Source organism: Mus musculus, chromosome 1, assembly GCF_000001635.26.
Source record: "Mus musculus strain C57BL/6J chromosome 1, GRCm38.p6 C57BL/6J".
Lineage (NCBI taxonomy): Eukaryota > Metazoa > Chordata > Mammalia > Rodentia > Muridae > Mus > Mus musculus.
Window position 1 is genome coordinate 37,243,058 of NC_000067.6, and position 24,371 is coordinate 37,267,428.

General features: G+C 46.8%; 1 protein-coding gene across 4 annotated transcripts in view; it reads left to right on the forward strand.

The window, feature by feature from the left end:
- The window catches only part of Cnga3 (cyclic nucleotide gated channel alpha 3), a 45,144-nt gene extending 24,817 nt beyond the window's left edge, over positions 1-20,327 (forward strand). For 2 of the 4 annotated variants that reach the window (NM_001282010.1, NM_009918.2), the window contains 4 exons: positions 1,776-1,955; positions 10,900-11,007; positions 14,936-15,042; positions 17,640-20,327. In NM_001282010.1, coding sequence (NP_001268939.1) covers positions 1,776-1,955; positions 10,900-11,007; positions 14,936-15,042; positions 17,640-19,039 — 1,795 coding nt within the window. In that variant the 3' untranslated portion in view covers positions 19,040-20,327. The remainder of the gene's footprint in view (positions 1-1,775; positions 1,956-10,899; positions 11,008-14,935; positions 15,043-17,639) is intronic. The other 2 variants (XM_017313748.2, XM_017313745.2) reach the window with 2 other exon arrangements.
- Positions 20,328-24,371: the final 4,044 nt, after the last annotated feature.

Below are 24,371 nucleotides of genomic sequence, written 5' to 3' on the forward strand. Positions count from 1 at the left end.
TCTGTGTGTGTGATATGTATGTGTGGTGTCTGTGTGTGTATGTGTGTGTGCATATGGTATCTGTGTGTGATCTGTTTGTGTGGTATCTGTGTATGATCTGTGTGGATGGTATCTATGTGTGATGTGTGTGTATGTATGTATAGCCTGTGGTATATGAGTGTGAATATGTGTGTCTGTGTGTGTGTATATGATGTTTCTGTATATGTAGTATGTCTGTGAATGATGTGTGTGTGGTGTATGTATTTGTGTGTGTGTGTGTCTGTGTGTGATGTCTGTATGTAATCTGTGCATGCGATGTCTGTGTGTGATCTGTGTGTATGGTGTCTATGTGTGATTTTGTGTGCATGTATGTATGGTATGTGGTATGTGTGTATATATGTGTATGACTGTGTGTAATGTGTGTGATGTGTGTGTGGTTGACATTAGGTGTCTCTGTTGCTGTTCATCTTACATCTCTCACTGAGGTCATGGCCAGCCACTAGTCTCCAGAGGTCCTCCTGTCTGTCCCTCAGAGCTATGATAAATGACACATACACTCCCTGCTGGCTTTTTCATGGGTGTTGGGAGCTGAAATCAGGGTCTTCATGCTTGCACAAGAGTTTCATTTACTGATCCATCTCCCTAGCCCCTCTGCCTTAGTTTTTAAGGAACTTCTTGTATCTGGCTGTTTCCAGTGTTTTATATTAATAAGACATGCTCTCCCAAGACTCTGGTTGCAGGGAAGAGAACATCTTCAAGTCAGTGCAGATGAAAAGGCCTTGGGTAGGCTGTGCAGGGCACTGTCAGGATAGCCATGTAGTCTGCTGTAGAGACAGGGCCATGGGGGCAGAGGAGAGGCTGGGGAGGCAGCTGCTGTAGATCCTCGTGGCCTTTGTGAGGCCTGCATGCCTCCCCCATTTCTGGCTACATCACATCACAGACACAGGGCTGGAAATACCCTTGAGTGGAATACCCAACTCCAGCATAGTGAGGCTGTCAGTTGTTCAGAGTCAGGAGTGGTGCATTGTGGGTCAGTTGTCTGGAGCTGGGGGTGGGAAGGGGTGGGGATGACATTTTTCTATTCCCTTAGCAGAGCATGGGAGGGGACACTGGGTAGAGCTGAGAATAATTTTCCCAAAAAGTGCCGCTAACTGGAGACCAAGTATTCAAACATAGGAACCTATGGGGGACATTTATATTTAATCCACAATGATTGTATACTTTTACTGCTCCTATGCTAAATAATACTTTTTCAAAGGTTTTATTCTTTAATTCTGTGCCTGAGTGTTTTGCCTGGCAGGTAGGTATTGCAGCATGTGTAAGTGTCTCCTGCCCATCGGGTTCAGAGGAGGGCGTCTGATCCCCTAGAACAGGACTTAGAAATGGTTCTAAACTGCAGGGAGCCAAACCCAGGTCCTCTTTGAGAGCAGCAAGTACTCTTCAGTGCTGCGCTCTCCGGTTCTCACTTAGCGATCCTAACAAACAAGAGACCTGCCTGGGCAAAAGGATTAATGAGCAGAAATGCTCACTGATGCCCCAAGAGAAGAAGCACGTCTACGGGAAAGTAGAAAGGACAAAGCCATAATAAAGACACGGTGTGATTGGTCAGTGAGGCTCTGCCCCAGCCTGGAGGGCAAAGGAAGAAGAGGGAGAAGGGGACTCAGTAGAAATGGAGGCCTGAGCCACACATCCCAGACTCACTCTGGCGATCACTTCTGCTTCTTCTGGCTCCTCGAGGCCAGATCGGGGTCTTTTCTTATCTGTCATTCTCTCTCGTCTCTCCCATCCTCTTCCAGGGTGTCACGCCTCATCATCTCGATTCGTGCGTGGGCCTCCAGGCACTTACACGATGAAGACCAGACACCTGACTCCTTTTTGGATCGATTTCATGGATCTGAGCTTAAGGAAGTCTCCACCCGGGAAAGCAATGCCCAGCCCAACCCAGGAGAACAGAAGCCACCAGACGGAGGGGAAGGGTAAGGTCGCCTGCACCACACCAGCTGAAACAGCTGAGAAGCACAGGGACCCAGCTTAGATGCCCCAAGGAGACCCAGAGCGACACCGTTGTGTGACATCCCTGAAAGGAAGCACATGTCCTTTGGAGATTACTGAATGCTCTATCTAACATTACTGCATGCTCTAACATTCTCCATCCCGAGTCCAGAGAGCCCTTGAGCCAGAGTTTCCAACTTCATTTAAACCTGACCCATCCTGCACAAAGCTTCCCAAATCAGGAGTTTCTGACCTCAGCTGTCTCTCTCTACGAGAGCCCTCAACCCAGATTATATTATGAACCATCTTGCTCAAATGCAGGGCCTGTTTTGCGCAAGGAGAGTTGAGGAGACACACAAGTGGTACTTTATAGAGGTGCAAACATTTCTTAGTGAGAAGAGCCACAGGTTAGAATGATCAACCTGCAGAATCAGTCATATCAGAGCAGGAAGCACTGGGTGGGGAGAGGGGCGTGAGGGAGGTAAGCATGGAGGAGAGGGAGGATGGAGAGATGGCTTGCTTCTGGTAAGAGCGTCTATAGAACCAAGACTCCTGTGTACCTTCTTGCATCACCCAACCCTCCTCCCCCAAGCAACTGCAGCTGTGCCCTTTGGTGGTGCGCTTCTCTCTGCTCCCCCCCCCCCCCAGACACACACACATGGGAATCTCTGCCTCTCTTATTTGTGAGAAGTACCTGTGACCACGGGGCTACCCCACATCAAGGTCTTTTACAGCCCACCACAGCTCACTAATCACTGGGCATCCAAAGGTCTCCTTAGGATGCTCATGTCAGCCCGGAAGAGAAGCAAGGCTGGACCTGGAGAGAAAGCTGACCTCCCAAGGTTCACCAGCAGGTGGATTTTTGCCCAGAACCTGCTTTCTGGGAAGCATTTAAGGATTTAAATATTCTCCTTTGTCAGACTCCTCTGAGGTACATCAAGATTAGTAAGATGTGAGCGTGGTAGGAGAATGAACGGTCCCTGTATGGCTGGGACAACACCACTTGGTTTTGTGCTGATAAAAAGAAAGGCTCAAGTCTGGGGCTTCTAAGTGAACATACAAGGTCCCTGGAGAGAGACAGCAATGAAACTTCAGGAGAAACCTCATGGATCTTTCTGGAACCGCCACTGTACTTCCATGTATGTATATGAGGGAGACATTTTTGTACTGTAGGGCATGTAGTAGATTGTGGAATACAGAACCACTCTTAGAATGAGAGTTCAGAGGGTGGGGGAGAGAGTGAGGTGCCTGCTTTGCAAACATGAAAACCTGTGTTCAATCCTAAGAACACGTGCTTTAAAGACAAGCAAATCCTTGGAGCTTGCTGGATGACCATCTTGACCTATTTAGTGAGTTCCAGGTCGGTGAGAGACCCCATCTCATAAAGTGTTGGGATAGACGGTTCAGTGGTAAACACCAGCTGCTGTTTCACAGGACTCGGGCTCGATTACCAGCACCCAAAAAAGGTTTCTAGCTGTGGTGGTTTAAATATGCTTGGCCCATGGGAAAGTGGCACTATTAAGAAGTGAGGCCTTATTGGAGTAGGCATGGCCTTGTTGAAGTAGGTGTGGCCTTGTTGGAGTGGGTGTGGCCTTGTTAGAGTGGGTGTGGCCTTGTTGGAGGAAGTGAATCACTGTGGGGTTGGGCTTTGAGGTCATATGCTCAAGCACCACCCAGTAACAAGAAGACTCTCCCTCCTCCTGGCTACCCGGGAAGGACAGTCTGTTCCTGGTTGCCTAAGGATCAAGATGTAGAACTCTCAGCTCCTTCTCCAGGACCATGTCTGCCTGCATGCTGCCGTGCTTCCTGCCATGATGATAATGAACTGAACCTCTTAAAACTGTAAGCCAGCCCCAATGAATTGTTGGCCTTTATAAGTTACTGTGGTCCTGTTGTCCTTTCACAACAATGAAACCCTAACTAAGACACTAGCCTTCTACTCACCTCTCAGCAGGGTGATAGGCCCAGAAAAGGACCCAGTGGGACCTTTGCCCCCAGCAGTTCCTTACTTTTCAGGGAAAAGGAGCCTTAAACTTTCTGTAGCTTTCTGGGTTGTATCTATGTCTTTTGGAAAAAACAAAGACTTCCTTAGCCAATTAAATCAATCATCCTATAACCTTAGACTAATGGAGACGGTTGCTGCATTCAGTATTTTTCCCACTGTGATCAAATGATTGGAGGGTTAGGTGTTCTAGAACCACATAGAGCAAAGTCTGACTAAACCAGAGATGCCTGGCCATGCCCGAGCTGGCTGAGGGCGGCTGATGGATGTGGTGATGCAGGGTGGGAGGAGCCATGGAGAAGGGGAGTTTTTAATTAGAGGCCAAGTCCCAACTGCAAAGCCAAATAGCTGTCCATGTGGGTCTCGCCTTGTGGAATCAGGGCCCCAGGACCCCAGGAGCAGTATGTGTTCTCCACTGTTTCCCAGCGATTTCTCGTCATTGGGGGATTTTCACATAAGTAGAACAATCCAGAAACAAGCAGCTGAGGCCTCATCTTAAATGGGGAGAGAAAGTCTCAGGAAAAGATAATCAAAATAGCAGAAACCGGGCTGGAGAGATGACTTGGTGGTTAAGAGCACTAACTGCTCTTCCAGAGGTCCTGAGTTCAATTCCCAGCAACTACATGATGGCTCACAACCATCTGTAATAGGATCCAATGTCCTCTTTTGGTGTGTCTGAAGACAGCCACAGTGTACTCAAATATATAAAATAAATAAATAAATCTTTAAAAAAGCAAAAACAAAAAAACTAGCACTAAGTCCGGCTGAGGCACCTCCAGCCACTGGCTCCCACAGTGCTCTCCTATCAACAGTGACCGCTGCAAGGTACAGTTTAGCTCTGTGAGGCCACCTGGCTTTCTTACCTCCGTGTCACAAACTTGTCCTGGTGGCGACCACTGGAGGACAACACTCGTGGGATGCTACGATAGATAGTATCTAATTTGTATGAAGCTGACTGGTACCCTCTATCACATCCTTGGGTGGATCACAGATGGGGGCCATAGACCTGAAGCAGAGATTCCTAAAGGGGTTGGGAGCAGAAGAGACATGAGATCAAATGTGGAGATGAGTTTGCCATTGGTCAATTTTCTGGCCCGCTGATTGGAAGAAAGAAGTTACATCTTCAGGAGAGGGCACCCTGGAGAGCCATGTCTGGTCTGTGCAGGTGAGGATAGCAAGTAGCTGCTCCCTCCCCTCATCCCCAATGAAGAAGGTTCCAGACTCCCTTCACCTGAAAAGGTTGGAAGTACAGAAGGCAAAGGTACCACAGAGCCTGGCTCACCACCCTGCTCAGGGGCGAACAGAAGGAAATTGAGTAGAAGCTAAGGCTCAGAAACTAGGGGGAATTCAAATCATTAAACCTTATTTAACCAGAAGCCTGGATTTAGCCAAGTGCTTTTCCTCTCTTCCCCCAAGCTTTTGCCAGCCCTAAGTACACACACACACACACACACACACACACACACACACACACACACAATTTGTTCCTCATAATAACAATGCATCGTGAACAGAAAGGCTGGGAAGAAGTGGGTGGGGCTACTGGCACAGTCACCTCAGGCAAGACAGGCCTGAGTCATTGAAACCATTCTTATTCCTGTGGTGCTGTGGTCTCTCTGCCTCCTTGCAGCGCCTGGCCCATGGCCAGAAGTGATGTGAACACTTGGAGCAACTTGCAGGAGGAATAAGTACCCAAGCTCCAGACAAGCACACTAGCTTTCCCTTTCCCTACCCCAGAAGCCATGGCACCACCATCCCACCACCCCAACCCTTACCACCTCACCTCTCTACCCTGCCACCCCATTACCACCCCCTCACCCCCTCATACCCCTACCCCTGCATGGAAGCCCCACTTTGCCTCTCTCTTTTCCTGCTTACCATCTTCTCCAGACACCAGCAAACCATTCCAGAATTGTTTAATAAATCCATCGCCAAGGGGAGACACACAAGTCTGTATAATTTCTCTGAGGAACTCATATTACTTTTTGTTCTTTGTTTCTATCATCTGGGAAGCCAAGGGGTTTCAGGAAATAAATCCTTTCTGGTTTAATACCCTCTTTCACTACATACTCAAGGGAACAAATTTGGAGTTCCCTAGCAGACCAGTGGGGTGGTTTCCTTCGCTATAAGGATGCATTTTCTTTCTTTCTTTCTTTCTTTCTTTCTTTCTTTCTTTCTTTCTTTCTTTCTTTCTTTCTTTCTTTCTTTCTTCCTTCCTTCCTTCCTTCCTTCCTTCCTTCCTTCCTTCCTTCTCTTAAGATTTATTTATTTCATTTATATGAGTACACTGTAGCTGTCTTCAGACACACCACAAGAGGGCATCGGATCCCATTACAGATGGATGTGAGCCACCATGTGGTTGCTGGGAATTGAACTCAGGACCTCTGGAAGAGCAGTCAGTGCCCTTAACCACTGAGCCATCTCTCCAGCCCCAAGGATGCATTTTCTATGCTACAACCTCAAGGTCCTGAGAACTGAGATCCAGGGAAAGGACCTTGTTTTAAGGCCAGCTTGAGCTAATCTCCAGGGAGCCACCAGAGCCACCTGAGGAGGAAATATCCTTCCCCTGGTGACCAGCCTCTCGAAAAGGTGATCTGCTGTGACGATGTTCTGTCACAGACACTGAGCTGGCAGATGAGTTTGGCGAGTGAGTATCAGGACAAGAGTCCTGGACTGTGTGAGTGAGGGTGGACGTGGCCATGAGTGACCACAGGCATGCATGGGTGACTAGGTCTGTGGCTTCTGCCTCTTAGGGATGCCAGGGCTCCTTCCTGAAGGTCAGGGGAAGCCATCCACATCAGAAGGAAATGGCCAACTGCTTGATTTGCAGTTGACAAAGGGCCAGAGCTTGGTATTTATTTTCTTCCCCATATGTTGACTTTAATTCCCTCCTTGCAAGAAGGGTGTGCCCGGTTTGTGTTAACTATGACAGCAAAGCCATCCACTCAGATGCCACCAATCAAGAAAAACAAAATGAGCCGGGCGTGGTGGCGCACGCCTTTAATCCCAGCACTCAGGAGACAGAGGCAGGCGGATTTCTGAGTTTGAGGCCAGCCTGGTCTACAAAGTGAGTTCCAGGACAGCCAGAGCTATACAGAGAAACCCTGTCTCGAAAAGGGGGAAAAAAGGAAAGGAAAGGAGAGGAGAGGAGAGGAGAGGAGAGGAGAGGAGAGGAGAGGAGAGGGGAGAATGGAGAGGGGAGAATGGAGAGGGGAGAGGGGAGAGGGGAGAGGGGGAGAAAAAGAAAAAGAAAAATGACTTGGCCACAAAGCTGTGGATACCATGAGATGTGCTTGCTCCCTGGCTTCCAGGCAGGGAAAGGCTCTTAGGGATTGGAAGCCATGAGCAGCTTGTGGAAGTCCTCATGCTATGTCCTGTGGCTAGGATGTGGGCAAGGATGAGGGCACTGGTACCGGCTGCCCCAGGGCCCGTTTCATGGACCCACACTGGAAGCCACAGACCAAAGGATGAAACTGAAAACTGCCACCAGATGGGGATGTTTGGGCATAGGTGACGATTCTCTCTGGGCCGTTTCTTTGTAGCTAGCTTCCTATTTCCAGATTTCTCATTTAGTTCTCAAATACGGAATAACTTCTCCCTTTGGGACCGAATTGCTCTTAGCTTAAAGCAGCCATATTTTGCAAGTCTGTATAATGTTTGGGCCAGTGCTGGGTAGATTCAGGGGTGCAGCTGGATAGCACTGGGCTGGGTCCTCAAAAGTTGGGTAGCAGGAGTTTGAAAAGCCAAAACCTGTAACACATACCCTCAAAAGCCCGACCAAAGCAAGCCCAGACTGCCATGTCCAGTGAGCCCAATAAGCTTGTGGGCAGCGCCCTCTGCTGGTGACATTCATTAAGATGGAGGATTTGTCTTTGTGCTTGATTAGCAAATAGAATAATTCTTTGTTCCACTGTCAAAAGATAAAATTATTTTTAATATTTCTTAAGTCCATTTTATCCACAATACTAGAATCATGTGTCTCCAAAACCAAATATGATCTCAGAACTGTAGCCTGTAATGCCTGGGCAGCACTAATGGCTAGGGATTAGATACAACAGCAACTCATTTGGCTGAAGCTTGGCACTTTCTCCTATGAGAGTCAGATGGTCATGGCTAACAGGACGACATTTGCCTGCTGTGACCAGCTGAGGCTTGGCTGTATGGTAAAGGTCCTTTGCTAAATGGAGCTTTCTGGGACTCCTACAAAAGTAGGTTAGAGTTCCATACCTAAAATCTCCTTCGTGAAGGAAGGCATCCTCGGGCTTAAGTAAAATTAAAACGGTTTAAAGAACATATTTATCGACAAAACTTTGAAGTGTTAGGCTGGTGATGACAGCTCACACTGTAGATGGAAATGGTGTCAAAAACCAAGAAATGACACAGTTGCTCCTGCTACAGTGGCTGTTGCTTCCTCCTCTTCCTTCTCTTCCTCCTCCTCTTCTTCCTCTTCCTTCTCTTCCTCCTCCTCTTCTTCCTCTTCCTCTTCCTTCTCCTTCCTCTTCTTCCCCTTCCTCTTCTTCCTCTCCCTCTTCCTCCTCTCCCTCTTCCTCCTCTTCTTTTTCTTCTTCTTCATAAGCACAGGTCATTTGCATAGGGATGGTGCCACCCACAGTGATCTGTGATGCTCCCCTCGCACCAATCATTAATCAAGACAGTTTCCCACAGAGGTGACAACAGGTCCGAATAACCCAATTCAGACTCCTTCAAATGAATCTGGATGTGTCCAGTTCAGTTAAACCTAGCTAGGACAACCAGTTCCAAGGATTGGAAGAGTAGACAGGTTTTTTTTTTTCGTTTTTTTTCTTCCTCCTCCTCTTTCTTGCATGTGCCTATGTCTGTCTGTATCCATGTAGGTGCACACATCTGTGCATGTGGAAACCTGAAATTGAGTCCAGTGTCTTCCTCCATCACTCTTCACTATAGTTTTTGAAGTAGAGACTCTCGATGAACCCAGAGCTCACCAATTCAAAACCAGCTTGCCCACGCATGTTCTCCCTCCTGGGTGCTGGGATTACAGACAGCCGCCATGTCTACCCAGCCATTACATGGGTTCTAGGGATCCATACTCTAGTTCTTGTGCTTGTACAGTGAGCACTTTATGCCCTGCCAGCCAGCTCCACAGCCCTGCCACAACACTGTAAAGCTACATATAACTATGCATTACAGCCAGCAAAGAAACCATGGGACCTGCAGGCCTGCAGCTACAGGGACATTCGCCATCACTACAAACAAGGGAGTGGTGTGGGGTGGAGAAAAAATGGCTCCTCTAAAACCTCCCAAGAGGTCACAACTCTGTGTTGGAAATGGTGAGACCCATTCTTGACTTTCAATTTATAGATCTGCAAGATAAGAGGTTCATCTTTTAAATCACGTGTTCTGATAGCAATGTACGCCAAACAAATTTAACTATTATTTAGAACTCCTTAAGGGTCCTCTTATCTTGGTTTGTTTTATTCTGGTTTGTCAGACAATGTCCTAATTAGCTTCAGCTGTCGACTGGACACAGCCCAGAGTCATGTGAGGGAGTCTGAACTGAGGGATTGCCTAGATCAGTTAGCTCCATTGCAGCATCTGTGAGGGATTGTCTTGACTAATGATTGATCCAGCCCACTATGGGCAGGACTATCCCCTAGGCTGGTGGCCCTGACCTGGAAGTGTAAACTGAAATAAACTCTTTCCTCTCCCAAATTGCTTTAGGCCATGGTATTTGTCTTAGGGTTTCCATGGCTGTGAACAGACACCATGACCAAGGCAATTCTTATAAAGGACAGCATTTAATTGGGGCTGGCTTACAGGTTCAAAGGGTCAGTTCATTATCTTCAAGGTGAGACCATGGTAGCATCCAGGCAGGCATGGTGCAGGCAGAGCTGAGAGTTCTACAACTTCACCTGAAGGCCGCTAGCAGAATACTGACTTCTAGGCAGCTAGGGTAAGGGTCTTAAAGCCCACACCCACAGTGACACCCCTACTCCAACAGAGCCACAACTTCTGATAGTGCCACTCCCTAGGCCAAGCATATATAAACCATCACAGTATTTATTACAGCAACAGAAAGCAAAATAGAATGGGCAGTGTGTTCTATGTAGTGAAGGCTAGCCTTGAGCTTAATTCTCCTGCCTCAGCTTCCCATGTCCTGAGGTTACAGGCATGTAACCCCATACATGACCTTTGCAGTCAGTTTTTTTTTTTTTTAAACAAAAACCTACTCAGCCAATTCGCATGACGTTGACTTTTAAACTCCTGCTTCACGTTTCCATCTCGGTGTGAATTTCAGTTGCTTCAAAATGTCTCCGGCCTTGGGCTGTGTGTAACTTCCCAGAGGTTAGTGAAAGTGAGTGATAGTTGTATGACATTAACCCGAGTCACCAATTTCTCAACACTCCAATGGAGTGATACCCTTACTCACAATGATTCACAATGAAGTCAGTAACTCCCTCTTCTCACAAATGTAGCAAGAGGTGGAGAGGGCTGGAGGACACACTCCAGGGCTTCCAAGTTCAGTCTTACGAACTGCCTCAGAGACACCGAGAGCTGTCAACATGCACACTTCCAGCCTGGAAGGCGTGGGTGGTCCCTGGGAACTGGCATTGCCATAAAGCTCTCCCCAGGAGTCAATTGCTCCCTTGCCAGCACTCAGCCATGCTGCCTCTTCATTCCCAGATCAAATTCTAATGCTCAGGAATGATACCCTGGGGCATGTGGAAACAAGTCAGCAAGACTTTACAGTTGTGGAGGTTGGACTGGGACGGAGGGAGCTCCCCGCCTGTCTTCCCCACAGAGGCATTCTGTAAGACCCCCTTGGAACTCAGAAGATCCTGTTGTGACCTCTACTTCTTCCCCCATACCTAAAATCCCTCTCAGGTCACTAAGTTAGTGAAGGCCTTTAGATCCCTTTCATATGGAACAATGTCCGTCTCTGTTTCCAGCAGGAAGGAGGAGCCCATTGTGGTGGACCCCTCCAGCAACATCTACTACCGCTGGCTGACTGCCATCGCGCTCCCAGTCTTCTATAACTGGTGTCTACTTGTATGCAGGTAGGCACTGAAGCGGGCACAGGAAGGGAGAGGGCAAAAAAGCCTCAGAATGTTGTTTCACCAGAGTGAGCTTCTCTCTTCTCAGCCACCACAGAGCTCTGTTGCTTTGGGTCAGTGGTTCTCAACCTTCCTAATGCTGTGACCATTGATACTTCATAACTGTATTTTTGCTGTTGTTATGAATGTAACATAATGTAAATATCTAATATGTAGGATATCTGATATGCAACCCCTGCCGACCCACAGGTTGAGAACCACTGTGTTCGGTCCTCTATCTGTAAAAAATCCGGCCATTTCACAAAGGACTCTGAAGTTTTTTAAACCTTGGGTGAGAAGGGCTCCAAGACAGTCTGAGCACTCTGAAGTCTGCATTAGGGTTATATGAGGAAGGGGCTAGCCACTGTTCTGAGAGGCTTAGGGAACCATTTTGAGTGAACCTGTGGTTGAGTAAACGTTCAGTGAAGATGCTGTGGGTAAATTCTAGGCTTCTGGTTTCCAAGGCAGGTTGCCGTGTTGGAACCGTGTGGCACGTTCTGCTATTCTTCTGAAGGTAGATGCAGACTTTGGGGTGCTCTTAGTTAAGTGTGTTAGAAGGAGCTGTTGCTTTTCTGCAGAAGATCCAAGGCATTAGAGTTTCCACAGGGAGAGCTAGTGAAAAAGAAGAGAGTGTAGCAGGGACCTTTGCTAGCAAGTTCTGCTGGGTTCCTGGGGTGCAGAGGTTGGAGCCACAGGGCTGAGCTATAACTTTCTAGTAAGCACACCCTTCCCCACCGTGGGAGAACTGCTGCTGTGGGTACTGGGGCAGGATGCCTCCCCCTTGTGGTTGGGGAAGTGGCAGGGGCTTTCCTAAGCAAGCCTGCAAGGGTGTGCCACTAGAGGATGCCATGCAGGCCTTTGGAGCACTCTTAAACATGTTGCTAGGTAAGGGTGCAGTGAGGGGACCCCTACCCTGAGCAGATCTACAGGGTGCAGGCTGCTGAGGTGACAAGAAGATCCCACTACTCCTGTCTGAAGGTAAGGAAGGGGTCCGAAGGCCCTCTCTAGCAGGAAAGGGATACAGGGTTCATTGTCCCTCCAAGAGGAGGCACAGGGTTAGAAATGTCCCCAAGTAAGCCTATGAGGAAGTCACGCAGAGGCAAGTCTCTGTACTTGTGAAAGAAAGCTGGACAGGGGTCAGGGGATCTCCTGAGCCAACCAGGATACAGCCCTTTGAGAGTGACTGTGCCCTCTTGTTTACCATGATGCAGGAGAGCGTCCTCTTCGAGTAGACAGTGGGCCTTGATGTGTTCCTGGGAAAGTCTGTAAGACGGACAGACACAGCTGGCCTAGGAGGCTACACAGTGATTTTTAGCATGTTATTCCTTAACCAGGATGCAGAGAACACCTGTGTCCCTGCAGTTGGTCAGCTTTCTGCTGATATGACAAAAACTAAATGATGTAAAAGAAAAAAGTTATTCTAGCTCAGAGTTTCAGAAAGATCACTGGGACACTGACAAGACAAGACACCAGGGCAGAGAAGAAGGAAGTATAGAGGAAGGGAACAGGCGGGGACCTAATCTTCCTTTTAAAGGCAACCCCCCTTGACTTACCAACTAAAGGTTCTATCACCCCCCAGGCATGCTACAGACTGGTGACCAAGCCTTTAGCCCATGAGCCTTTGCGGGGTACTTGCCATCCAAAGCATAACACCACACAGGTGGATGTGGAAGCCTGGGGTTTAGCCTATCTGAGGGTCTGTGAGACTGGTGAATGGGGAGAGCATGGGAGCCCCCCCCCCCCCAGCAAATGGGCAAGGTGGCAGTGCAGCTCTTGACACGTGATCTAGACTCTGAGAACACAGGAGTAAGTCAAGATTCTATTTCCAAGTGTGCAGAAGACTTGAATGGCAAGTAGGCTGCTGTTCTTTGGGGGTAAAGAGGAAAACTTGGGGTGCTGTCTGTGTGAGAAACAACAAACAAGAAGAATCAAAAGGTGGGGAAAATATTCTCTAGAATATTTTGGAATACAACTCTAGAAAGAAAAGGTTGTTAACCCCTTTACCTAATGTCAATCCCAGTTGTTTGTTTGTTTGTTTGTTTGATTGATTGATTGATATTGGGTGGGTAGGCAGGCAGGTGGATGGAAAGCTGGTTGGGTAGTTGCTTGTTTCAGTGGTTCTTTGGGGGGTAGTCTGGTTGTGTGGTTGTTTGGGTAGGTGGCTAGTGGGGTAGTTGGTTTATTGGTTGGTTGGGTGAGTGGTTGAGTGGTTGAGTGGGTGGATAGCTGGTTGAGTAGTTGGTTGTTTGAGTGGCTGGTTGAGTAGTTGGTTGGTTGGGTAGTTGTTTGAGTGGTTGTTAGGGTAGTTGTTTGTGTGGGTAGGTGGGTGGGTGGTTAGGTGTGTGGCTAGCTGGTTGGGTAGTTGATTGTTTCAGTGCTTGTTGGGGTGGTTGTTTGGTTGTTTGACCTGTTGGTTGGGTGGTTGATTGGGTAGTTTGTTGGTTGGGTAGTTGGGTGGCTGGTTGCATAGTTCTTTGTTTGGGTGGTTGGGTGAATGGGTAGGCGGGTAGAATATTTATTTTGCATTCTATCATTAAAATTCACAGTACACATTTAAGTCCTGAGTTCTTCTTCCTATGAGCCCAGTGACTGTGGGACAGTGTAACTTCTCTGAGTCTGGAGTGATTCCATTGCATTGTCATGGGACAAACTTTTCCTGGGAGACACAGCACACACACACACACACACACACACACACACACACACACACACACACACACACATCTATTAACTCCAGAAACAGAGCCCATGACTCCAACTTGGTGAGCCAATGAGTTTAATTGGAATTATTTACAGGAATCTGGGTTAGGGTTACTTATAATAGCAGAAATGACTCCAAGACAGCTGTATCACCAAAGCCTACCCCTGCGTGGGTGACAGCTCGTGAAAGCTGGGAACCTGATGCATATTACACAGCCTGAAGGCAGCTCAGCAGGTTGGAGTCCTTTTTCAGTGGCTCAATTGATCAGAGCCTTTTCCTGGCAGCTCATCCAGTCCTTGTTTCTTCTAAGAAGTTCAATTGGTCTCTCTGCTTTTTCAAGGCTGCTGACTTGTCTGAAAATTTTCTTCCTTCTTTCTCTTTCTTTCTTTCTTTCTTTCTTTCTTTCTTTCTTTCTTTCTTTCTTTCTTTCTTTCTCTTTCTTCCTTCCTTCCTTCCTTCCTTCCTTTCTTTCTTTCTTTCTTTCTTTCTTTCTTTCTTTCTTTCTTTCTTTCTTTCTTTCTCTTTCTTCCTTCCTTCCTTCCTTCCTTCCTTCCTTTCTTTCTTTCTTTCTTTCTTTCTTTCTTTCTTTTTTGTTTTTTGTTTTTGAGACAGAGTTTCTCTGTATAGCCTTGGCTGTCCTGGAACTCACTCTGTAGACCAGGCTGGCCTCAAACTCAGAAACCCGCCTGCCTCTGCCTCCTAAGTGCTGGGATTAAAGGTGTGCTCTGCCACTGCCTGGCCTGAGGTTTTGGGGTTTTTTTTTTTTGGTTTTGGTTTTGGTTTTGTTTGTTTGTTTGTTTGCAGCTTGGCTTTCCTGATGGTGACTCTCAGCAGGCTTTACTGTTTACATATTTTATAGGGAGGGAGGGTCTTAGTGAATACGCTCAGTTTCAGGGACTTCCTGAAGCTACTTTGAATTGTTTACTTCCTGTCTTAATGAGCATCCATGTAGTATTTCACTTCCCTTTAGAATATCTGTTGCTTCACCTCTCTAGAAATCCTATCTTAAGAGGGTTCCTTCCAAAATAGAAGGTTTTCATCTCAGAGGAAAGTGCTATGTGGCAGGTGTAACCCTGCAGGAATAATGGCCACTGGTTGTAATGAGCTTATTCACAACACAGGGCAGGGAAGGGTCTGTGCTCTGACACTAGGCCATCCCATCCTGTCAAATCTCACACTTGGCTTCTTCAGGGCCTGTTTTGATGAGCTACAATCAGAGCACCTGACGCTGTGGCTGGTCTTGGACTACTCTGCAGATGTCCTTTATGTTTTAGACATGCTGGTTCGAGCCCGGACAGGTGAGTGTGCCCCACGGACTTGACTGGTCCAGGTCACAGGCCCTCAGTAGGGGGAACCATAGAATACTCAACAAGACCCATGGCAGTGGACTGGATGTTACCTACCTTTGACCAAGAGGTGCCTGAGAGATCTGGAGACCCACAAACACAGAGTGGGTGCTGGTATCTTGATACTGAATCCTTCAACAAGACCTGGTCAGGGGCTAAGACACATGGACTCTGGAATCTACTGTCCCAGTGTTATACAAGCAAGTCAAGATGGTTGTCTGGACCTCACTTTTGTCACCTGACACAAGGCTAAGCTGTCATATCAAAGGGCCCTTCAGGACTGCCTGTGTGAGATGACACTCAGTCAGTCCTCCAAGTACTTCTCCTCAGAAATATGGAAGGTCCAGGAAGCACTACTCTGTCCCTCTCAGAGGAGTTTTACAATTTACTTCTATGACTATTTTGGGATATTTTAGCTTATTTTTTATAAAGTGAAATGTGTGAGTCTGTGAATGGGTTTGTGCCCATGAGTGTAAGTGCCCAGAGTGTCCAGAAGAGGGCATCAGACCCCTATGATGGAGCTTGAGTTATAGGCATTTGTGAGCAACCAGACATGTGTGCAGGGAACTGAATTCAGGGCAGTGAGTGCTCTTACTGAGCCATCTCTCTGGCTCCTCAGGGAAGTTTTAACGCATGAAGAAGTGAAATTCAAAACAGGACCTAGGACCACTCGTTCTTTCAAACAGCCTCTGGTTGGGGTTCAGTCACACCTGTGCTTGAGAATTGGGGCTGCTCAGCTTTTGGGCATCTTTTTCTAAGGAAAACAAATACATCATCACCTAACCTTGTAGAGGCCCTTCTTACTGCTGCTAAGATTTTGGAACGACCATCCACACTGCCATGCTTAATGGGAACACACACATGGAATCACACCACGTAGCTCTAACTCACACATCCTCTCAGCTCATCTTGCTTTCCCAGTACATGAAACGAGAAGCAAGGTTGTTGCCGGGTGTGGTGGCACACACCTTTAATCCCAGCACTTGAGAGGCAGAGGCAGGCGGATTTCTGAGTTCCAGGACAGCCAGAGTTACACAGAGAAACCCTGTCTCGCAAAACAAAACAAAACAAAACAAAACAAAACAAACAAACAAAGAAGCAAGGTTGTCTCCATCTTACTGAGTCAGAAACCAAGGCCCCGAGTCCATATTCACACCCCGGTCAGGCAGAGTGGCAAGCCCTGCTTCCTCCCAGTGGTGCCCAGCACATTAACTTAGAGAACCTCCAACACACAGCTGGAGGTGGTATGAATGGCCTCTGCAGCAGTCACACTAGTATCCACAGGCACAGTGCTCTGTGATCATCCACTAGAACCCTGCTGCTTGTCTCAGGCGAGCCTCAGGGCAACACCTCGCCCTCACTCAGACATCAGCTCCATCCCTTCCTGTACTTGGATACTGTCCTTGGCAATGCCAGCTTCAGCAAGAAGCTGAGGGAGATAGAGGCCATGATCGCAGTCCAAGAGGAAAAGATCTTCAGACTCAGAAGAATCATAAAATGATGAGGAGTCTCTAAGCCAAGATGCTACACAAGGCACTCCATAGACACACGCACAAGCACTATAGCATCCATAGATCTTGCACCTGGAGAGCCAATCAACCAGATATTTGGAAAAAACGTTCTGAGCTGAACATTTAGAGGTTTTATTTCTCCTGGTCATTTATCCCTACACAACACAATACGGCTTCGGAGCATTTATGCTACATGTATTGGGCACTATAAGAAACCTAGAGAGGATTTAACATAATCAGAGGAGGATATGTATGGGTAATGTGCAGATGTAACATCATTCTATGGAAGATACTTAAGCATCTAAGGATTCTGGTTCCCTCGGAAACAAAGAGATTAAGGAATCCTGGAATCAGTTGCTCTATGGATCCTGAAGGGCAATTATTGAACAAGAATAACCTGAGGACTAGGAGTATCAGAACTTGTATGGGTCATATATGATGACAGCCTTAATTTTCATTTTCAGCAAAGGTCTTGTGCTAGCAGCCGAGACACCTTGAACTTGTAAAAGTGCCTCATGGCGTAAGCTCTGGGGGTCAAGCCCAGCACTGTTTCCCTGAACACTACTACTGGTGATGCCTGCTTGGTAGGCTTTGATCTGAATTTTTGAAGTTTGATGATTCATATTTTCAAGTACATACAAAACACAAAGAGAGAACATTAGGAAAGCTGGTGCTCCCTCACTCGACACAATCTCTAATGGGTTTGTCGGTTAAAATTTAATCTTCATTCCTTGCTTTCATCTAACATCCAGTCTATTTTCAAAGTTACCCAATTAATTTATAATTTTTAATCCTGAATAGATAACTGGGGAAGTAGCTCAGTTATATAACCCTAGCTTATACAAGGCCCTGGGTTCCATTCCCAGAAGAGAAAAAACAAAATTAAACAGAAGAGATTATAGAAAAATTCAGGGTGACTGTCAACATTAATATTAGTTATGTCTAATATTGTTTCTCTCAGATACACACCACCGTCTGTTGTGTAGGCAGTTTAAGCCTCTTTGGTGCCCAAGTGACTGTCCCCTTCTCCGTCCTTAGGTTTCCTTGAGCAAGGCCTAATGGTCAGAGATACCAAGAGGCTGTGGAAACATTACACAAAGACCTTGCACTTCAAGCTGGACATCCTGTCTCTCATCCCCACAGACCTGGCTTATTTAAAGTTGGGCGTGAACTACCCAGAACTGAGGTTCAACCGCCTCCTGAAGTTCTCTCGGCTCTTTGAATTCTTTGACCGCACAGAGACAAGGACCAACTACCCCAACGTGTTCAGGATAGGGAACTTGGTCCTTTACACACTCATCATCATCCACTGGAATGCCTGCATCTACTTTGCCATTTCCAAGTTCATTGGTTTTGGGACAGACTCCTGGGTCTATCCAAACACCTCCAAGCCGGAGTATGCACGACTCTCCCGGAAGTACATTTACAGTCTCTACTGGTCCACCCTGACCCTGACCACCATTGGTGAGACCCCACCCCCCGTGAAAGATGAAGAGTATCTCTTTGTGGTCATCGACTTCCTGGTGGGTATCCTGATCTTTGCCACCATAGTGGGCAACGTAGGCTCCATGATTTCCAACATGAACGCTCCCCGGGTAGAGTTCCAGGCTAAGATCGACTCCGTCAAGCAGTACATGCAGTTCCGGAAGGTAACCAAGGACTTGGAGACTCGGGTTATCCGGTGGTTTGACTATCTGTGGGCCAACAGGAAGACGGTGGATGAAAAGGAAGTGCTCAAAAACCTCCCGGACAAGCTGAAGGCTGAGATCGCCATCAACGTGCACCTGGACACGCTGAAGAAGGTCCGAATCTTCCAGGACTGCGAGGCGGGGCTGCTGGTGGAGCTGGTGCTGAAGCTCCGCCCCACTGTGTTCAGCCCCGGGGACTACATATGCAAAAAGGGGGACATTGGAAGAGAGATGTACATCATCAAGGAGGGCAAGCTGGCTGTGGTGGCTGATGACGGGGTCACCCAGTTTGTGGTCCTCAGTGACGGCAGTTACTTTGGGGAGATTAGCATCTTAAACATTAAGGGGAGCAAGTCTGGGAACCGCAGGACGGCCAACATCAGGAGTATCGGCTACTCAGACCTGTTCTGCCTCTCCAAGGATGACCTAATGGAAGCCCTCACCGAGTACCCAGACGCTAAGAGGGCTCTGGAGGAAAAGGGCCGTCAGATTCTGATGAAGGACAACCTAATTGATGAGGACCTAGTCGCGGCCAGGGTAGATACCAGGGACGTTGAGGAGAAGGTGGAGTACCTGGAGTCGTCCCTGGACATCCTGCAGACGAGGTTTGCCCGACTCCTGGCTGAGTACAGTGCCTCCCAGATGAAGCTGAAACAGCGGCTCACTCGGCTGGAGAGCCAGATGAACAGGAGGTGTTGTGGCTTCTCACCTGACAGGGAGAATTCCGAGGATGCTTCAAAGACTGACTGAAAATGCAGGTGGCTCTGCCTCCTGCTCCCCCCCCCCCCCCCCGGGGCCAGCTCTCTGGGCGACACTATATAGCCTCGGGGTAAAGGGTTTGGCTGTGGTTTCGCCTCAGTGCTACTCATCCTTTGGGAGTGGTGTGACAGCAAGGAAGAGCCTTAGTTTCCTCTCCTATGAAATGGGACTCATGGCTGTCGGCCCCAGAAGTTCCAGACTATCATGAGGTGGCGAAGGTTGTGGCTTTGGAAAGCGTGAAGAGTTCCCAACCCAGTGTATAAGCATATGTGCACATGATTCTAATGTTGTTAGTTATGTTGGCATATGGGTATGTTCAGTTGTCGGCGGAGGTCAGGAGAGGGCGTTGCATCCCCTGGGCTGGAGTTACCTGCTGTTGTAAGCTACCCAGCATGGGTGCTGGGATCCTGTCTTCATTAGGGTTACTATTGCTGTGATGAAATATCATAACCAATGCAAGTTAGGAAGAAAAGGTTTTTTTTTCGGCTTACACTCCACATCATAGTCCATCATTGAAGGAAGTCAGGGCAGGAACTCAAACTGGGCAGGAAGCTGGAGGCAGGAGCTGATGCAGAGGCCATAAAGGGGAGCTGCTTACTGGTTTGCTCTTCTTAGCTTGCTAAGCCTGCTTTCTTATAGAACCCAGAACCACCAGCCCGGGAGTAGTCCTACTTGCAATGGGCTAGGCCCTCCTTCATCTATCATTAGTTAAGGAAATGCTCCACGGACTTGCCTACAGCTGGATCTTAGGGAGGCATTTTCTCAGTCATCCTCTCAGATGACTCTAACTTGTGTCAAGTTGACATAAAAATCCGACCAGCACAAATCCAAACGTGTAGTCCTTCCCATATTTATTGAGGTGAAGGTCCTGCTCTGTTACCCAGTCCAGCCTTCAACTCCCATGCCCAAGTGTTGTCCCCTCGCCAGCCTTCCAAGTAGCTGGGACCACAGGCACACTCCACTGTTTCCAACCCAGATAAGTTTTGTTTTGTTTTGTTTTGTTTTGTTTTGTTTTGTTTTAATGAAATCCATGGGAATGTTTAAGCCCCTTATCCTAGCTATGTTATAAATGGATGTCTTACGGGGCTGGTGAGATAACTCAGTGGTTAAGAGCACTAGCTGCTCTTCCAGAGGTCATGAGTTCAATTCCCAGCAACCACAAGGTGGCTCACAACCATCTATAGGGGGATCTGATGCCCTCTTCGGGCAGGTGGATATATGTGCAAAAGAGCACTCATACATTAAATAATAAATACAATTAAAGATATATATAAATGGATATTTAGTCTCCTTCCTTATTCCCACGTCATCACCATCTGATTGTGAAGACACAAAGAGGATGTAAGTCAGTGCTCCCCAGTGTGCCAGTGGCTCTGGGTTCAATCCAAACAACAACAACAACAACAAAAACATCCAGCAAAACCACAAAACACAGCAGGAAGCAGCTATAAACACAAACTTATAACTTAAGTTCAACTTTATACAGGACAGTTTGGGCACGTTTCTGAGCCTGGCATTTTCCCATATGGGTGCATCCTGGGCCCCTGAAAATGTTGACTTTGTAGTATCACAGCATTGTAAAATGGAGATCCCTTCAAGTCAGGGAAACTAATCTAGATTCCCTGCTATCCAGCCACTGTGACATCTGGCCACTTGATGGGACAGCATGTCTCATCTCTTCTCATTTCTCAGTGGATTCAAAGACAGCCTCCCTCCTTAGAGTAAGAACTTCTGGCTGCCAATGATACAGAAATCGGGGAACTCCTAGAAACCGGCAAGCCCTGGGTTTGGGCAGTCTCTGAAAAGGGCATCGCATGGTGAGATTTCTCCGAGGAATCTAAAGTGGATGCCAGCCCCACCTGTCACTACAAGAGTAGCCTGGTTCTGCTGGAGTCACCTGTTACCACCCATTCTAGCTCTAAGTAGAGAACCATGTGTAAGTAGAGACTGTTAGGTGGAAAGCTGGGGTAGTGGTCCAAGTTTTAAGAGCAGACAACTAAGGCTGGAGAGATGACTCAGTGGTTAAGAGCACTGGCTGCTCTTCCAGAGGGGCTGGGGTTGATTCTCAGCACCCTAATGGTGGCTAACAACCATCTGTAACTCCAGTTCCTGGGTATCCAGTGCCCTCATCTGGCTTCCTTAGGCCCTAGATACACACATCATACACAGACATCCATGCAGGCAAAACATCCATGCACATAAAATACATATTTTTTAAAGCTGAAAAGTGAAACTTAAAAGCTGAGTCTCATGGCTAATGGCCTTGTAACCTGCACCTTTACCCTGAAAAAGCTTCAAGCCCCCAATGGAACTGCATCCTCAGGCTCTTAGCTAGCTGAAAGCTTGCATATTGCAAGAACTTTTTTTTTTTTTTAAGCTAGCAACCAGAACTCCATTCACATTTTTGCCCTTGGGTTCTGAGACTGTGAACAAGGACTTAGGTGTTCCATCCTTCACTTAAATGCAGGCTGGAAGTTCTTCTTCCTTCCCATCTTTGCTCCTTTTTCTCTTTCCTTCCTTCTCTCTTCCTCCTCCGTCTCCTCCTTTCTTTCTACGAAACAAATTTCTCCCAACCCTTTCCTGGACAATATTGAAGTCTCAATGGGTAGATGCCATAATCTATAATTGAATCCTAATGTACTTCATACAAAAAAAAAAAACAACCTCTATGTTCAATTATGCAGTTGGGTCTCTTCTTGTGGGTCACATGACCATTTCTTGTGGGGGCATCTGATGCTTAATGCTTTTAAATGGTTAGAAGGTCCAGGTCTATTAAAGAGCATAGATTCAATTTCATATGACCAGCAGAATGTAATCTGCAGTGCTATGTATTCTCTAACATTGAATATTTATGACAATGAATACATTTTAATAGCCTTAGCTATCAATTATGCCTGCACCTATATTTATATGGGAAAGATAAAGACCTGGATTAAAATGTGCTAATGTCTCCTGCTTCAGCTCTTGTCTTAAGGGAAGATTCAGCCCCAGGGTGCATTCCTCAAACAATGGCTTCCCTAGAAAGATCAGGCAATGATGAACTGGGGATGTATGCTTCTGGGAAGACACGTACACAGTCAGAAGCAGAAGAGACAATGTCCTGGGTACACAGAGACATGAGCCAATGCTTACTGTGACCTTGATCCTAAAAGCAACAAAGAGGAGCTATCAGAATGCAAGGGCAAAGGACAAATATATGACCTACAATATGTTCTACCAGAGAGCATGTATCAGAGGGAGTGACTACATGGACAGACAGATCAGCAGAAATAGACGTGGACATTATTCAGGATGGTAAGTGCATAAAGGAGCTGTCTACCCCAGCCCTGGAGTTACACAAAGAAAAGTGTTCGGAGGAGTCGCCCCGCAACTAGAACTCACACCTCTCAGGGTGAGTTACTGTTGACCATCTCTGATACCCCAGGAACTTAGAGACATCTGCAAACAAAGGGATGTGAGCGATATTTGAGGAGTAGCATTGCTCTGTAGGTGAGATTCTAGAGTTTTTACATGAAGCTAGAAGCAACTGCCTTACCAGAGCAGGCAGTGGCTGCTGTCACCGCAACCACTACTAAGTGGTACTTAGGCTCTATAGCCAGAGGATCATGTAGACAAGCAGAAGAAAGTCCACTCACTCTCCCTCTGCCTGCCTTCCAATCTTCCCCAGTTGCCTCTTAGGGAAAGTTCTAGAAGAATGAGGACAAAGAAGAACCTTGAATTTAACTAGCAATGTCTTCCACATACTTTAGGTCCCATTTTCCATGCACTGGGGATATGTCCAGGAAAGAGCCCTAAATAAATGTCAGTATTCGAGGAGACTATTGAAATATAATGTGTACATGAATGTTTATAATAGCTTTATTTATAAACACACACACTGATGGAACCCTGTTGCTGCTCAACAGGTGGAAAGCAAATCCATACAATCCAACGCTGCCCAGAGATAGGAACGAACAAACTGTTAAACTGGTCCATGTAAAAACCATTCTGTTGTCATGGCGATCTAGAGAAAGTACATCACAAAGATGAAAAGGATCTCAGTGGTCCTCGGGAGCTGAGAGAGGCTGGTGGGTGGTCACAAAGGAGCTAATTCTTGTTGTGACACAATTTTTTTTACAGTACTGGTGTTGTACATACGTGACCTGGACTCCCATAGCTATACGTCATTAAGAGTCAACTTTAAGCCAGGTGTAATGGCATATACCTATAATCCCAGCGCTTGGGAGATGGAGGCAGGAAGATCAGATATTCAAGGCCAGCCTCAGCTGCGTATAGAATCTGAGAGTAGCCTGAGCTAGGTGAGACCCTAACTCAAAGATAAAAAGAGCAAACTTTAGTGAAAACAACATTTTTCAATATAAATAAGGATGTAGTGTCATTCCAGGAAGAAAAGAAGATTCTAACAAATGAGTCTAACTGTATTGCAAACACAGGGCCTAATCTTATTGAAACTTTAGGGCAAAATGATGGCTAAGTATCTTTTAAAACTCTAAATCCAAAGACAGAAGGAATTAACACAAACACACACTCTAGTTGTAAATTCTTTAACATGGTGAATCTGTTGGTGAATAATTCTGAAATTATATGTATACTGTGTATAGGGCAGTAGATAATGGAATGGATGGTAAAAATGGAAGACAAGCTTACCATAGAGAAAGAAATTTCAAATAAGAGGATGCTCTAGTTTCATTTCTGTTGCTGTAACAAAGGCTTTATTTCATCTTACAGTTCTAGATTACAGACAAGGCAGGGACTTTAGACATCAAATAACATCACACCCACCGTCAAGAGCCAAGAGAAATGAATGTGTGCCTGTTTCCTTGCTTGTTCTCAGTTTGACCTCACTATTCTTATATGGTTCAGATTCCCTGCCTAGGGAATGGGGCCACCCACAGTAAGCTGGATTCTCCCACATCAATCAACAAAGACAGTCCCCTACAGACCACAGGCTAACCTAGTATAGACAGCCCTTCCCCTACACACCACAGGCTAACCCAGTGTAGACAGCCCTTCCCCTACAGACCACAGGCTAACCCAGTGTAGACAGCCCTTCATTGAGCCTCTCCTCCAATGTTGGGTCAAGTTGAGAATTAAAGCCGCCATCACAGGGATCAAGAACAAACCCTAAAATATAAATGTGTTTCTTTATATACATATATACATAACAGACAGACAGATACAGAGATCGTGTGTGTGTGTGTGTGTACAAATATAGATTTCTAGCTCTGATTAATATCTTTTGCAAAGGACACAATAAACACCCATCCTGGTATCTAAATATCTTTCTCCAATTAAAAGAACCAGGATGATTCTGGAGCTGGTG